At 44.6% G+C, this 17,112-nt stretch overlaps 1 protein-coding gene across 3 annotated transcripts in view; it reads left to right on the top strand.

Moving 5' to 3' along the window:
- Positions 1-17,112, top strand: part of VPS13D (vacuolar protein sorting 13 homolog D) — a 438,357-nt gene that overhangs the window by 45,985 nt on the left and 375,260 nt on the right. For all 3 annotated transcript variants that reach the window (XM_073585587.1, XM_073585586.1, XM_073585585.1), the window contains exons 9-16: positions 5,066-5,166; positions 6,131-6,299; positions 9,228-9,329; positions 9,515-9,728; positions 10,275-10,454; positions 11,249-11,379; positions 11,973-12,045; positions 13,537-13,707. In XM_073585587.1, coding sequence (XP_073441688.1) covers positions 5,066-5,166; positions 6,131-6,299; positions 9,228-9,329; positions 9,515-9,728; positions 10,275-10,454; positions 11,249-11,379; positions 11,973-12,045; positions 13,537-13,707 — 1,141 coding nt within the window. The remainder of the gene's footprint in view (positions 1-5,065; positions 5,167-6,130; positions 6,300-9,227; positions 9,330-9,514; positions 9,729-10,274; positions 10,455-11,248; positions 11,380-11,972; positions 12,046-13,536; positions 13,708-17,112) is intronic.

Here is a 17,112-nt window from a genome sequence, read left to right as displayed (position 1 = left end):
AACAGCCTCCTCCGGGGGTGAGGGCTCACTCTACCAGGGCTGTAGGAGCTTCCTGGGCCATTCGTCACCAGGCTTCGGCTTTGCAGGTTTGCAAGGCAGCTACCTGGTCGTCACTTCCTACCTTCGTGAAATTCTACAAGGTAGATACTCATGCTTCTGCTGCTGCAGGCTTAGGACGGAAGATACTGCAGGCGGCGGTCTCACACCAGCCGACCTAAGTTCCTTTCTCTCAGCATTTCTTTCCCACCCTGGGGACTACTTATGGACGTCTCATGGTAACCTGTGTCCCCCAATGAAGCGAGAAAGGGGGATTTTTGGTACTTACCGTAAAATCTCTTCCTTGGAGCCTTCATTGGGGGACACAGCACCCTCCCTTAATGTTGTACCCTGTTGGCTAATGTGCCTTGTTTGGTTGGTACATAGGTTGAGTTCTTACGGTTGAGTTTCTTATAGTAGCTCCTTATACTGCTTTAGCACTAACTGAGGTAATTTGGGCCTGTCGGTAGGTGTATACTGCTGGGGAGGAGCTAACTTTTTCTTATTTGCATAGTGTCAGCCTCCTAGCGACAGCAGCATACATCCATGGTAACCTGTGTCTCCCAATGAAGGCTCCAAGAAAGAGATTTTACGGTAAGTACCAAAAATCCCCCTTTACAAGCGTTTGTATTCTTTAGCTGGGACGTCAAATAGCACGGAGCTCCGATTATTACAGGATCAATATATTTCACACAGGCAAATACAAACAATAAACAAAGAATGATGCTACTCTACGTATAACCTCCCTGGCCTCTACTAAACAGGCCACACGTCTGCCGTGTTCTGTCTGTTGAAGCCTACACTAGGCCCTAATGTTGTGAGTTCATTTTCCCCTTCATTACTGAGGCCCGAGGAACTCCCTCTCCTGGTAAAGAAAGGTAGTGAGCCTGATTGTCAAACACCTGAGGCTGATGATTGTGACTGGCTGAGTGGAGTTACGGACTGGATATAATGCTGCCGACGCCCTTCTGCCCTGCGGGTGATTTCTCTGTGGGATCCTTGGAGACCAGTCTGAATTCCTGCTCCTCCAAAGCTAAGTTTGCGGCGCGGCCTTTTGCTTTTGTGCTTTGACTTTGTTTTTGCTTTGTTTTTCTGGATTTCTGCCATTCCCTGCTGGGGTGTGCTGAATTCATTTAGCTCTGTCTTCTGAAAATATCTGAGTGCTGATTCAGTTTTTGAAGCCTAGCTGCTTCAGGGCCTTTTTCATATCAGCTGGTTGGCTTATGTCTTTGATAGGGTTTTGGCAGATTGCAGACAGCAGCCTTCCTGTCCTTTCCTGTCTAGGTAGTTTTGGGGCCCCGTCTTTGCTCAGTCTGTCTTTCTGTCTGTGTTAGTATTTTCATCTTGCTTCACCGTCATTATATGTTGGGGGCTGCCTATTGCTTTGGGGTCTGCTCTGGGGCAGTTTAGATTTCCACTTTCTTTAGGCCTATGTATTTCTCCGGCTGTGATCGAGGGTTCTAGGGCATCGTAGGAACCCCCCACGGCTACTGCTAGTTGTGTTGATAGGTTCAGGGGTCTGCAATCTGATAGTTGCCAACTTCTCTGGTTTTCTGGACTTAGCTTGTATTTCTGCTTTTGCCTCCTACGGTGACTCATTCATAACACCCTAACATGTGCACAAACGGAAACAAACTCACGGTAACGTTGGGGACTTAGGTCCAGTTCCAGGGGCCCCAATAGTCCGGTACGGTGGTGCACATAGCTGTCTGGTAGATCCGTGAAACATGGTCTTCTCCTTGCTTCAGGGTCCTGGAGGTGCTCCTGGAAACTGTAAATCCCTTTCTCGGTCTCTTCGTGGCTTCTCAAAATGGCACAGGACAGCCACCTTTGCTACACCCGTAGGGTCTGTTCAATTTCACAAGTCCAATACATCCCAGGCTGTGAGACCCTTTTCACAGCTACAAGCACAGCCATTCTCATTAGCAGCTTCCTTCTCTGTCTCTCTCACAGGCTCAACTCCTCCCCTCTTCAGTCTTGGACAGTTCATAGCACAGTCTTTTGCAGGGGGAGCAGGATATTCCAGCACACCAAACGAGGGGGTGCTGTCTCTGAAATTCAGGGCACCTATCTCCACTTCTCAATTTGCCAGACACATCAGAAATTTCTATGCATCAGGGTCCAGGAGAGCATTATCAGTTCACAGCTCTCCCCTTCGGGCTGGCCACTGCCCCAGAATGTTCGCGAAGGTTATGGCGACTGTCTTGGCCATTCTTCGTTTCAAGGGGATTGTAGTCATTCCCTGCCTGGAAGACCTACTGAGCAAGGGTCTCTCCCTTCAAGACTTTTTCTGAAAGCCTTCAGATCACCCTGGACACTCTTGCCCGTCTAGGTTGGGTAATCAACACAGCAAAATCGTCTCTGATACCAACCCTACCTCCTAGTCTTCCTGGGCATGTTTTTCAATATCGCCCGCGCTAAAGTTCTCCTAGAGGAAAAGTTTTCGGCACTCAGTCTGGGGATTCAGTCCCTAAGTTGCCCCTCCCCTCCCTCTTTTTGACTCTGCATGAGATTACTAGGAAAGATGATTGTTGCAATGGAAGCTGTTCCTTTCGCACAATTCCATACCTGTCCCCTCCTCCTGGCCATTCTGTCAGCTTGGGATATAAAGACTTCTTCCTTGATTCACCCTATACTCCTGCCTCGCTGAATGAGGCAGTGTCTGCCATGGCGGACTTTCTCCGACTCAATTCGGAACAGGACATCATTCCTTCCTCTCCACTGGCAAGTTGTCATGATGGATGCCAGTCTCCTCAAATGGGGAGCGATCTTCCTTCATCACACGGTCCAGGATTGCAGGAACTCTCGGGAAGCCTCCCTTCCCATCCATCTGCTGGAAATCAGAGCCACCTACCTCTCTCTTCTCCACTGGCAGAACCTTCTGTTAGACTGACCAGTCCGAATTCAATCCAACAATGCCACTGCCGTGGCATACATAAACCACCAGGGCGGGACTCGCAGCAGGCCTGTCATGTTAGAAGTCTCACGGATTCTGGCTTTCGCCAAACGGCACGTCCCAGTGATATCAGTGGTCCACATTCCAACCGTGGCCAATTGGGCCACTGTCTTCCTAAGCGGTCAAGGCCTCTCATCGGGCAAATGGTCCGTCAACTCCTCTGTGTTCAAACAGATCTGCCAGAGGTCGGGCATTTCCGATGTTGATCTGATGGCATCTCAGATGAATCACAAGGTGTCTCGGTTCGTGACCAGGTCTCGCGATGTCCTGGCGATCGAATACGATGCCCTGGTCACGCCATGGTCTCGGTTTCAACTACCGTAACTTTTTCCACCCCTTCCCTTGATCACCAGACTTGTCAAGAAGATTAAGATGGAAGGGATTCCAGTCATTCTGGTGGCACCAGACTGACCCAGAAGAGCCTGGCACGCAGTTAGTCGACCTTCTTGCAGACGTTCCCTGGAAGTTCCTATACCGACCAGACCTACTCTGTTTCCCCTTCTCCACCAGAATTTAATGGCATGGCCATTGAAGCCACAGTTCTGAGAAAGGCAGGCTTCTCTCATCAGGTCATTCAAACTATGATCAGGGCGAGAAAAAACTCGACTTCACGCATTTATCATTGGACCTGGAAGGCCTTTTTTTTAGCTGATATGAAGACAGAGACATGACTTTTTCTCTTCCATCTATTCTAACGTTCTTACAATCAGTACTAGAGTCTGGTTTGTTTCTTAGTACTCTCAAGGGTCAGGACTCGGCACTCTCAATCCTGTATCAACAAAGTTTGGCCTCTCTCCCACAGGTCAAGAACTTTTCTCAGGGAGTTGCTCATCTAGCATCACCATATCGTCCTCCAGTGGACCCGTGGGACCTTAACCTAGTTTTGAGACCTTTTCCGGGATCCCCCTTCAAACCCATCCACGACATCTCGTCTTCTATTCTATCTTGGAAGATTGCCTTTTTAGTTGCAATCACTTTCATCAGACAGGTCTCAGAATTAGGATCTCTCTCTTGCCTCTCCCCCTTTCTTGTCTTTCACCAGGACAGGTTGGAATTTCGTTCAGAGACTTTCTTCCTAAAGTGGTATTACCATTTCATATCAATGAGTTTATTGTCGTTCCTTCTGCTTTTCACCCGTCCATCCCCTGGAAAGGTCTCTTCACAAACTGGACCTACTCAGAGCACTGCATTTATCCTTCTCAAGGACGGCATCCTTCAGACATACGGACTCCTTGGTCGTCATTAGTAAGGGTTGCTGGATGGGTCTCCTTGCCTCCAAGTCTACTGTTGCCCGTTGGATCTGCTCAGCTATTCTGGAGGCTTATCGTGTCAATGACTGACCACCCCCTATGGGAGTGAGGGCTCATTCCACCTGGGCTGTGGGGGCCTCCTGGGTCGTTCGCCACCTGGCTTCTGCAACTCAGATTTGCAAGGCTGCTTTTTGATCATCTTTTCATACATTTGCAAGATTCTATAGGGTGCAAACCTAAAGGTGCTGATTCTGGCCTAGTTAGAAAGGTGCTGTAGGCGGCGGTCGCCCAACCTGATTTAAGCAGGATATTCTCTTCCCTCCCTTGGGACTGCTTTAAGACATCCCATGGTTACCTGTTATCCCCCAATGAAGCGATGAAGAAAGAAGGATTTTTGTTACTCGCCGTAAAATCTCTTTCTTGGAGCCTTCACTAGGGGACACCACACCCACCCTTGTTTTTTTGTGCCTACGCTGGGCACGTGAGGCTCTGTTGGGCCTGTATATAGTTTTTGTTGTTGCTTCTCCTACTGAATTTTCACTAACTGGCGATCTTTGTGCCAGTTGGTGGGTGTACACTGCTGAGGAGGAGCTGACATCTTTGCCTAGTGTCAACCTCCTAGTTGCAGCAGCATACACCCATGGTTACCTGTGTCCCCCAATGAAGGCTCCAAGAAAGTTTTTACTGAGTACTAAAAATCCTTCTCCAACCTTTCTAGTTGAATCCATGACTGTCAGTGATATATAACTTTTATTCTTTAAATTAGTAAAGTGGGTAAGAAAAAAAATACAATTGTTCATATTTTTTATTTTTATTAATCCAGGCACAATATCAGCAAATTGTGGAGTTTGTTGATGAGTTTGAAAGAAAGGAGCGACAGATGAAGTACAGAAAATGGAGGCCAAAAGTTTCAGTTTTGGAAAAGTAAGCGTCATGGGGTTAGGCTCCACTTTTAAAATGAAACGGATAAAAAAATGATTTGGGGACAACTTTGTTTTACCTTTTAGGCTATAAATCATTTTTGCAATTCGAGTTTATTTATAATTTTACTGCATTTTGGCTTTGACAGATTGTTTTGTTCTTATCTGTGTTTTCTGAATTCCTCTCGGCTGAATTATGGCCGCATCAAAGTTCAGCTCATCTTTCATGTAATCAGTACAGAAGAGTTCAGAAAAAGACAGATGAGAGGCATGTAAAAAGACCTGTAAAAAGCCAAACTGCAAATTCTCTTTAACACTGACCGTACACTTGGAATAAAAATTTTCCAAAGCAACCTATTTCAGCAGGATTAGTCAATTATTTGTGACCCTTCCAACCTCCTTGAAATAAGAAAAATGCATACACAGGTAGAGCTAGTTAAATGTTTAAAAAATTACTATATTGTTTGGACATAGCTTAGATCTTGCAGTTTAGTGAGATTGCTTTGAATTTTTAGGTCTCAGACGCTGAATGTATTCGACCCTGTTCATGTGGTATAAAACAGAAGACGCCATACTCTGCTAAATCTTTCAATAGACCACTGCTTCCAAACGGACCCCATTGATTGGTACCAATAGCACGTCCAGGGAAAAATAAAGCCGCGTACAGTGTTATTTGCCCTGTTATATAAGATTGAATTTACAGTGAAGTCTGCGACGGTGATATCAACATAGAGTATGGGTGTGTTCACAAGAGCTGACTGTCTTACTTTTTGGAAGTGATTTCCTAAAATATTTCAGTTTCTTGCCTTTATTTTGCAAAAATCAAACCCGTTAATATACTCTTTACATAGATGGATTCACAGCCGGTCCACTTAGTTCTGATTGCAGCTGCAGAGAGTGGATATTATAGCAGGGCATTACACATAAAAATATTGTCTAATATGAGCCTTTGCTCCTTCCCCTGACAGCTGTAGAGAATGGTGGCTTTTTGCACTGAATGCAAACTTGTCCAAGATCCAGAAGCAGCGGCAGCGTCTACGTCTGGAGTTCTTGTTACATCGAGCTCGGGACGCCGTGTTTTACTGCGATAAACATTACTGTCATCTGCAGGGAATGCAGTTATCGGCTGAACATGAGGTGAGCATCGCTACGCTCTACATTGCGGACTATAAATCTAGCTGTTATTTATATGGTTCTGCCTGATCCAGCATTGGATTTGGAGAGATGCTGCTGTACGATAGTTGCCTAGCACGTTTCCTAATTTAATTATCAGAACATGTACCCAAAATCTGCGGGGCATCTGCCTGGTTTGGTACCTAGGCCACTTTCATGTTTAGTGCAGAGCAGCATTTCTGCACTCTTAAAAGGGAGCCTGTCATTAGGACTAATTTGTGCTGTCCGTGGATCAGGCGGCTTGAATCTAGTAGGTATCAGCTTCCCATTAAAGAGAACCTGTCATCACGATTTAACCTCTTAAAGTAAAGAATCCATAGCCTGGTTCTTGTTTAATTCACCTAAGATGTTTTGGTGCAATAGCCTCTTCGTACATCAAGAAGGTATCTTTAAAAATGTCCAAAAACATATTACTGCAAGTACATAGGACCCCTCACCATGGAAGAGACTCCCAACATGCAAAAGAGGTAGGGGTGTGTAAACTTGAACTAGCTCCTATGTGGATACAAAAGTATCTGAAACACACCACTCACGAAAAGAGTGTTGAAAAAGTAACAAATTTTATTCAAATATAAATCCATATTAAAAAATAGTCATAATCATAAATGACAAAATGGTACATATAAAGAGGAAAGGAGTTTTACCCGAGTAAAATGCACAGAGGTGATAAGGGAAAAGGGTATAGGCTCTAGGAATATGAGCTATTTATGTAAATACCAACATATCAGTATACATACAATTGATCAGATCCATGATAGTCAAATTAAAGTGCCTCGTGCAAAAAAAAAAAATTTTATATGTCAGCAGGAATGTAAGTAACATCACATACCCATAGTTGTCAGCCCGTCCACAATATCACAGATGCCCCAACGCGTGTTTCGCGTTCCGCTTTGTCACAGGGGAGTGTGCATGTCATGTCTCTAAGAAGGTCTGACTTATATGACGCTGGTTCTCACTCATGGCCCAATAGTTTGTCGCGCATGGCACCGCCGCCCCCGGGTTCCAGGTGCAACGGCATCCGGCACTCAACTCCGATGTGCGGGGAGGAAATCCTCCATGACGTCACATCCGCCTGCCGTCATTGAAAGAGGCCTTAAGCCAGAAGCAAGGACCTCGGGCGCAGTGCGCATGCGCGGCGCCATGTTATTGAAGCCTAGTGCATGAAAAAATCTCCCTCATGAAAACCGCACCTGCGCCAAAAAAAAATACACAGCGCCAGCAATATTACTGTCATATGATGTCAGTGAAACAGTATACACGAGAGCGGTTTGTATAGGGGAGCAAAAAATGTTAAAGCAGTACATCAGTTTGTGCTTGCAGGCTCCTTTTAAAGGAACTGCTGACAATTAATCATGTGTGTACATTTAAACAGTATAAAATACCCCATAATACAAAACAGTACCATATGGTATTAACAGATCTATCCACAGAGGTCACAACAAACAATATATCGAGTTAGTAACAAGCAATTAGGACTTATAATAGGGATATAGATATAGCCATCAAAATTCATAAAAAAATACAAGAAATACATTTTTATACAGATGATGTCTAGGGGATTTCACACAATTGAGAGAAATCCTTTGCCAGGCCTCGTCTGGATTGCAAATGTGGCTATAGATCCCAAATGTTTCAGGGTGAGCAGACAGAGCCATACTTAAAACCAAGACAAATACGTAGAATGTTTTTACTGGAGTAAAGAGATAATAGAAAAGACAATATAAGAAATCAAGTCAAGACATAACAACAAAGTTAAAAACAAGCAGAGAATTTAGAGAAATGGAGCGAAGCTAAGTTTTTCATTTAGTCCCATAGGGGCCATAGTGCCCAACTCCACAATCCACTTGGTTTCGGATTGCGCTAGGATCTGTTTCATATTTCCACCCCTCATACCCCCACGTACCCTATCAATGCCTCTAATTTTAAGACCACTTGGGTCATAGTTATGGTGCACCCTAAAATGTCTGGGAAGTGTCTTTAGTAGCGAGATGTCCTCCACCTCTCCCGCCGCCGCAAGAATATCCCTCTCGTGTTCCCTCACTCTAACACGTAGTTCCCTCGAGGTCAAGCCAACATATACTTTAGAAGGCATCGTTGGCTCTGCCTTGGCCCCTCTGCATTTTTTTATGGGCCTCCTCTTTTAAATTTTGCGCTTCTACTGACGCGGGTGTCACTTGCACACACTCATGTCCCGGCATTCTTCAGAAAAATTACACTGGAGGCGGAGCAAACTCAGATTAACCTCTGGCGATCTACAGAAAGAGTGCGCCGGAGGTGGTGCATGCGCAGTTCAACCTTATGGTCTCCGGCAAAATGGGGGCACATGTGCAGATCGAAATCTCGGCTCGTTATTGAGTCAAGATCCCATTCTGCACATGCACAACCACCGGTTCCATTTTGCTGGAGACCGCCGGAGGTTAATCTGAGCATGCGCCACCTCCGGCATCATTTTGCTGGAGAATGCCTGGACATGAGTGTGCGCAAGTGCTGCCCATGGCAAGAGCAGTGCTAGCACAAACTTTAAAAGAGGAGGCACATAAAAATGCTGAGGGTCCGCAGCAAGCCAAAGACCCTACGTATGGTCCCTCCCCAATGCACAAAGAGGCTATTGCACCAAAACTTCTAAGGCAAATTAAACAATAACTAGGCTACGGATTTTTTCTCTACAACTATCCGTTAAATCAGTATAACAGGGCCATTATGGCCATACCTTTGCTTTAAGAGGTTAAATCTTGATGACAGGTTCTTTTTAATATCCGCTTGTGTGGAATGGAGACACGCTGCATAACCTCTTTAGAGACGCATACTTGAACATTAATGCGCTAAATATTTCACGGTCTGGAACACATTTTCTTTGGCCATTAATTTCTTTGGCATCTGCTGATCTTTTAGGCTGAAATGGATCGGATTGAAGAAGAACAATCATTCGAAGAACTAAAAATTTTGAGACAGCAAGTGCATGACAGATTCAAGAAGCAACAGGAACTGGCCGAGGTTAGACGTTACCATTTACGGGTGCTTCTATATTCTGTCCACATTTGTGAAGATGGGATTAACCCTTTAAGTTTGTGGTTGCAATATGCTGAATTCACAGATGAATAATCTTTCTGTCTGAGAAACAAACTTTTGTGTGAATTATTTGGTGTCATTGCTACTGCTAATCTCCTTTGTTTGTGCAGAGTCTGCGAGAACCAATATCGGACCCTGCTATTGGCTCCCCAGTGCCAAGTCCTACCGGCGGCCAGGGCAGTGGCATGCTCCAGTACCTCCAGTCCTGGTTCCCAGGCTGGGGCGGATGGTATGGCAATCCTCAGGAAGCTAGAGAGGATATAGAGCGATTAACACAAGAACAGCGGCAAGAAGAAAAGTCTTGGAATCCAGAGGACATCTTAGGTGCATGTCATATTTGGTTTATCAGCTATGCTAGGAATGTCCACTTAAAGGGGTTGTGATTGGTGACATGTTATTAATTGGCCAAAAGGTGGTGTAAACATTAAAAAAAAAAACTAGTACCTTCCGGACCCCTGCTGCTGGTGTCCCTTTCTTGTCTCCTGACTTGCTCTTCCAATGGCAGCCAACGTCACATTGGTGGAGGAGAAAGCCAGTGGACTGGTGGGAGACACCAGATGCTGTGTAGAGAAAAGGTCCAGTAAGTGAATATGGTTATTTAATTTTAACACCACCCTAGGCCTATTAATAACTCCTATCGTAGTGGACAGCCTCTTTAAACGTTGTGCATTTTTATTTGTTCATTGCATTTTACGAATAGACTCCTCTAATAAAAGTATATGGAGACAGTCACAAGAGAGACTTGTAAGGCGTCTGGGGACAGATATCTGTAACATGTACTATTGATATGCCATAAATGTGTAATGTGGGGATGTCCCTTCACAAACAGGATGCAAGTATCCTTAAAAACATTTTATTTTTGTTCTCCAGGTACTGAGGAGTTTTTTGATCCCACATCTGATGCTGCAAATCTGAATACATTTACAAAAAGAGATCACGTGTTTGTGAAACTCAACTTCCACCTGAAGGAAGGCACCATCACCCTGCTACATAAGGAGAAAAACGGATCCCAGGCCAAAGAGATCGCCTTCATGCAACTGGAGTTTTCAGGTATTTGCCCATTATAAATGATCCTCTAATTAGTGCAGCATTAGATATATGCGGGTGCTGAGCTTGGGATTAGAACTGCTCTGTGATGTGATGCAGTGTAAATATCTGTTTAAAGGGAACCTGTCAGCTCGTTTTTCCGCAATAAGCTGCGACCACTTCCTTTCGGGGCTTATCTACAGCATTCAGCAATGAAAGAGAAGGAAAGCAAGCTTTATTATACTCTTATTATACTTTATTATACTCACCTGGGGGCAGTCCGGTCCAAAGGGCGTCGCAGGTCTGGGTCCGGTGCCTCCCATCTTCTAGAGATGACGTCCTCCTCCTTACTTCCGCTGCGGCTCCTGCGCAGGCGTACTGATCTTCCCTGTTGAGGGCAGAGCAAAGTACTCTCTGACCTTTCCCGGCGCCTACGCACCTGAGTACCATTTCCCCCTGCCCACTCGTATGGTAATCCTGGGAGTCCTGCTTCCCCCTGCCCACTCGTACAGTAATCCTAGGAGTCCTTCTTCTCCCTTCCCACTCGTACTGTAATCCTGGGAGTCCTGCTTCCCCCTGCCCACTTGTACAGAAAGCCTGCAAGTTCTGCTTTCACCTATCCACTAGTACAGAAAGCCTGTGGTCTCTGCTTTCCCCTGTCTACTCATGTGACAAAATTAGGAGCAATCTCTGCTCTTAATAACACTGCAGTCCCTTCATCTCTCTACAAGATGAGAATAACTTTTCCTAGAGACATTTATTCAGTATGGACCATTCTTTACACATTTGCCTTATGGATTTTACGTTTCTAATTGAAGGAATGACTGTCCGAGCGGAGTCTTTGCCTCGTAGAGATTCATCCCTCTTGTTGGTGCAGCTTGGCGGACTGTTCCTCAGAGACCTGGCCACACATGGGACCATTTATCCTCAACTGGTCTACCCTAATGCTGTAGGTAATTTGGTGTCTGTCTGTCTTTTTTGCGTTCCCTTCTTCCCATAAAACATGCAGTATCTTGTACATGCTCTAGGTTGGTTCATTGAGGCACTTTGACTTGGTGTATATTAAGAGTCTGTCCATTGCGTTTAATGTATGTGTGATTTCCTATAACAGATAGTTTGTGTAGTAACCCTAGTGTCCAATATCAAAGTTGCAAGATGTCTAATTTAATGTTGATCGTGATATGAAAAAAAAGCCAACATTTTTTAGAAAATCTAATTAAGATACTCTGCTTATTTCATATTGAATATAGACCTCAGCTGACATTAATAGAGGGAATTCTTTATTGAGCTTTTGAGAAAATTCTGATTAATACAGCTTGGGAATTTAGTCCTTGTCTAAATCTGACCCCACCTTACAGTAATGTAAAAATTTCTACATATAGTTGTTGTGTGATATATTATTATTATTTTATATACATATATCTTGTAATCGTAAGTGCTGTGATGGAGGTCATACTGAGAACGTCTCCATTGCAGAGAGATCTCTATATTTCTACGTATTTTATATTAACATTGATACATTGATTGTACTTTGCATTTTAGCAAAAGGAGGTAGCGTGGTCCCAGCTATCCGCTGGGTTCATGGGACCAGCAGGACTGCTAAGCTCAAGCAATTGTAAGTTACATATTTTGTTCTCGGAGGTTGTGGATCTGTTGCCTGAATTTAACCCCTTCACGACCTATGGACGTATAGGTACCTCATAGGTCGTGTCCCTCCCTCCAGACACATGACCGCTAATTTCATCAGCGGTCATGTGCCCTTAACAGCCTCTGGTACAATTGCGATCCACCCACGGCTGTTAATATGTTAAATGCCACTCACACTGACTTTATTATTTAATTCTCGCTTACAGGAAGCGCGTCACAAACCCCACTCATCGGTGCCCCTGTCACATGATCGCGGGACGCAGATGAGTTGGCATGACTACCCAGGGTCTGCAGAAGACCCCCGTGCTTGTCATTGCAGATCTAGTTTAAAGCGCCAACCCATGGCCGGAGTTCATAGCAGATGATCATTTCTGCCACACAAAGTAGGGCTAAAGCATGGCGTCTGGAAAAGGCAACCTTCAAACACGAGACAACTGGTGCAGTTTGCTCTTGAGGAGTTGGCCAAAATACCTGTCGAGAGGTGCAGTTGTCTCAATGACAGTTACAGGAATCGTTTGATTGCAATGATTGCCTCAGAAGGTTGTGTAACAAAATATTAAGTTAAGGGTACCATCATTTCTGCCCAGGCCTATTTCATGAGTTTTATTTTTTTTAAAATTCTGTGGAAGCATGGTTGAAAAGCAATGTCTGACTTTCATTTGTTCATTTTTGTAGATTTTTGATTTATTATTACTTTTGTCAGATTCAAGTTATTTCTGTGACAATTGTGGATTTTTCTGTGATTTAAACGAGGGGTACCAACAATTTTAACCACCTGTGTATCTTCCCCAAAATGGTATCAATAAAAACATCAGCTCACAGCGCAAAACATAAACCCTCACCTAGACCCGGATCCTGAAAAATAGAGGCCTCGGAAAATGGTGACTTTTTTCTTTTTACAAATGTTTGATTTTTTTCACCATTTAAAAACTACTATGATTTAGCTCTATAAACTAAAGGCATGACCATAATGGCGCTGTGATGCTGATTAATCTGATACCTGATGTGAAGGGATCCGCTCAGTGGCTGATGAATACTTTTCTTATGAATTTTTTATAAAATGACGTCTTGTGTGCTTCGGGGCGGGATGTGGGGGGCAGGGTCTTCTGGTTCTCCACCCACCACTAGCCTCATCTGCTTCTTGTGCAGGTCACTGATTATTCAGGCACCTGCCTCCTTTTTAAAATTCCGCACTGTTGCCACCCCCATCATTGTATGGGTAGCACGTGTGCAGTGGGAAGCGGTGTCCTGTGTGCAGAACTTCAATATAATGGAGGCAGCACATGCGCAGATCGAGATTTTAGCTTAGTGAATTTTATCCATCCCCACTTTTGAGCCATTTGGATGCTTTAGCCTTAGATGTGAGATGTTACTTCCTGCGCTGCAGTGAGCCATGTCTTTGTGATTTTTTTTTTTTTCAACTTTTTTTAGTAATCATCATTTCTTGGTGTTTCTGCAGCCCCCATTGGAGAAGACCCGGTGTTTAAAATGTTGTATGAAAAAAATCCAGCTCATAGTGTGTTTGAGCGGCGGCTAGAAGTGAGCACAAGACCCTTAAATATAATTTATAACCCTCAAGCAATCACCAAAGTGGCCGACTTCTTTTACAAAGGCAAAGTTCACAGTTCAGGTAATTTACATCTGTGTGTTATATTCCAGTTATGATGAAATCTAACATTTCTCGTTAATAACATTAGGTAGAGCGGAGCGTTGGTATACACCCTGACATTGCGAGGGTGACTCTAGGTACAAAGAAAAAGTGGTGGCTGTGTCTGGTGGGCTATACTCTCACACTAAACATCTCCGGTTTAGCCTGTTGCCCTTAGGAGGCAGACACGACGTGTCTCAAGTTTCCTGCATTTAATTTTTCCTTTTGGACTTTTTATTTACTTTCCTGTTTTCTCTTAGGCGGTGTGGATATTCCCCACCATCATTTCTTCATCCTAGGGAGCACACGCCATGCACCCCACTTTAGTGCGTCTCTCTGCAGAAGCCATTATTCTTCCAAAGACATCGAACAGGTGAGGATGTTATTCCCCCTTCAAGTTACCCCTATCTAGACCCTTCCTTGGGGTTTAGGTATACTTAGGGGTTTCCTTCTGGTGGTACTTGTACTCCTGTTTTGCAAGGGCCCTCCGCTCCTTTTAGCATCTTGCCTGCTATCTGACCACTTTTATTTCTCCTCTCCTCTATGTACCCAAGTCCTTTGTTTAGTTGGGGACTATATCGGACCCTCCACTTCTCTTAGTCACCCTATTTGGCAAAGACATCATCCACATCTGAGCCTCTCTTGCAGACTTCTGCACCTGGGTGCCTGGTTAGCTGGAGGTCTAACTACTCCAGCCCCTGACTTTACTGATGGCCAGGCCACTATCTTTCTCCCGCACCCAATGCTTCTCTCCGCATGTCTAGAATCTATCAGTGCCTAGGTATACTTAGGGGTTTCCTTCTGGTGGTACTTGTACTCCTGTTTTGCAAGGGCCCTCCGCTCCTTTTAGCATCTTGCCTGCTATCTGACCACTTTTATTTCTCCTCTCCTCTATGTACCCAAGTCCTTTCTTTAGTTGGGGACTATATCGGACCCTCCACTTCTCTTAGTCACCCTATTTGGCAAAGACATCATCCACATCTGAGCCTCTCTTGCAGACTTCTGCACCTGGGTGCCTGGTTAGCTGGAGGTCTAACTACTCCAGCCCCTAACTTTACTGATGGCCAGGCCACTATCTTTCTCCCGCACCCAATGCTTCTCTCCGCATGTCTAGAATCTATCAGTGCCTTGTTTTGGTCGGAGACTTTGATGATCTCTTTCCAAGGAATAGCAACATCTCATCAGGTTCATGTCCTCTTCTCAGAAGTCCAATTTGTCTTTTTTTTTTTTTTTGGATTCTCGGGACACTATTCTCTCCAGAACCGCCACCTTGCCTCGGTCTGATGCAATGTCTGTCAGTGACCTCCTGGATAAAAAGACTGACATCCACTCCAAGATGGTTTTTTTCAGCAATAGCCTCTGCTCCACATCTTGTTTTTGCTGCCAGGGAGTCAACAAAGCCTTGTCTGGACAGTTACTCCAAGGCCTCTTTTTGGAGCCACAAAGGAGGGTTTCCTGTACATTTTCTGTCAGCTGCTCCATGGTTCTACAGTTTTCAGGCTTCTCTTGGATCAGTACATCTTGCGGCTTTGGCAATGATTAATTTTGGTGCTGTTGTCTGTTGACTCAGACCTTGGTTAACTTATCCAATGTCCAAACAGGCCCTTAAAGTACTTCCCATTCTATGGAGCAGACTCTTGCGCACACGTCTGGATTACATCATTTTGGAAGCCACAATGGAAACTGTGGCCATCTTCCCCAAACCTGTAGACACTCACATACGTTCAGTTGATCCTTAAAGTTTTGTGTCCGGGGTTATTGTTCCTGTCTGTTCACAATTTTGAAAACCCTCCAAAAAATCCTGGACCTGAAGAGCCTCAACAGACTTGTGCCAGGTTCCAAGATCTGCATGGAATCCTTATGACCCGCAGACACGTCTCCGGAAGTCGTGTTCCACATTTGTGTGGGTCAGGTGCTTTTCTCCTTTCAGACAATCTTTCATTCCTGAAACACTTGTTACAGAGGGAGACCTTGTGATCTTGATTTTGAGGCAGTTCCCCATCTCAGATTCAATACTTGTTTTCTACAGAGATCTGTTTTGTCTCACTGAATCAAGTCAGTAGATTCCTATGGTGTTACATCTACTTTCAGATCCAAGCTTGCAGAGACCTCCATGGTGGTTGACAACCTCTGCGCTCTTTATGCGTCACGTCAAGTCCTTCTTCCCTCTATGGAAGATGGTGGCAGTATTCACCCATCTGACCATTCAGGTTGCCTGGTCACCAGAAGAGTCTTAGCTCCAGATTAATCTGTAATTGTAAGACAACTTTTTCGCTCATTCCAGCTGGTCACCCTTTCTCCAGGACTGATCAGTTTGAATGCAGACTAAAACTCGACAGCAGTTGCCCACTCAAACAACCAGGTGGGCAACAGGAGCCACTCTGAAATGTGAGAAGCTGCAGAGATTCTGCAGGCAAGGTAAGACTATGGGAATGATTCACTGTGTCCCTCTTTACAAACGTCCTGTGGATCCTTGGACTCTAATTTTGTCATATTTCCACTTGAAGCTATCCTCTTCAATCCTCTTCCAGGTATTTGTTCCAAGTTTTTGCTGGAGAGGAACCTTCTAGATGACCATCTCCAAACAGACTTGGCATTCGTCCAGATCTACAGGCTAATTAATTGGTTTATGCCTGCTCCAGCTTGGATTGCGAAAAGCTTCACACCCAACAGTCCAGATGGTCATTTTTTGATATTGCACACGCACCCTCTGGCTCTGCTATGTCCCCCAAGGAAATTAACAGGAAAATTGGACTTTTGTACTTACCGTAGAATCCCTTTTTGATTGAATACATTGGGGAACATGGATTCCACCCAGTTATGTTACCTTACTGGGGTCAGTGATGTCATATTTGGGAATATTCTTTTTTTTTTTTTTTTTTTTAATCTTGTTACATAATTTACTTTCCTTCTACTTTCAGCACTAAACTGAGCTGGTCAGTGTCTATGGTGATGGTATAGCCTAGCAGCCAGAGCGAACACTATTTCTTATACTTGGTGTCAGCATCCTAGTGGCAGGGCGTATTCCCACCGTCCTGTGTTCCTCAGTGTAAACCAATAGAACGGGATTTAATGGTGAGTACAGAAATCTTATTTTCTCCTACGCCTCATTGGGGGACACAGGACCATGGGTGTTATGCTGCTGCCACTAGGAGGACACTAAGTGAACATAGAAAGATTAACTCCTCCTCTGCTGTATACACCCTCCTGCTGGCTCAGATTGAACCAGTTCTTGCTTAGTGTCTGTAGGAGGCACTTGGGTCTGGTTTCAGACCCCAATGTTTTTATTTTCAATTTTTGTTTTTTCTGTAAATTTTTATTTTTTAATTAACTGAGTGAAGGGGGCGACGGATCCTTTCAAGGGTCCGTTTTCCCCCCGAACCATCA

This window comes from Dendrobates tinctorius, unplaced genomic scaffold (genome assembly GCF_039654945.1).
Source record: "Dendrobates tinctorius isolate UK_male_01 unplaced genomic scaffold, ASM3965494v1 ptg000086l, whole genome shotgun sequence".
Lineage (NCBI taxonomy): Eukaryota > Metazoa > Chordata > Amphibia > Anura > Dendrobatidae > Dendrobates > Dendrobates tinctorius.
This window is presented reverse-complemented; position numbering and strand designations above follow the sequence as displayed.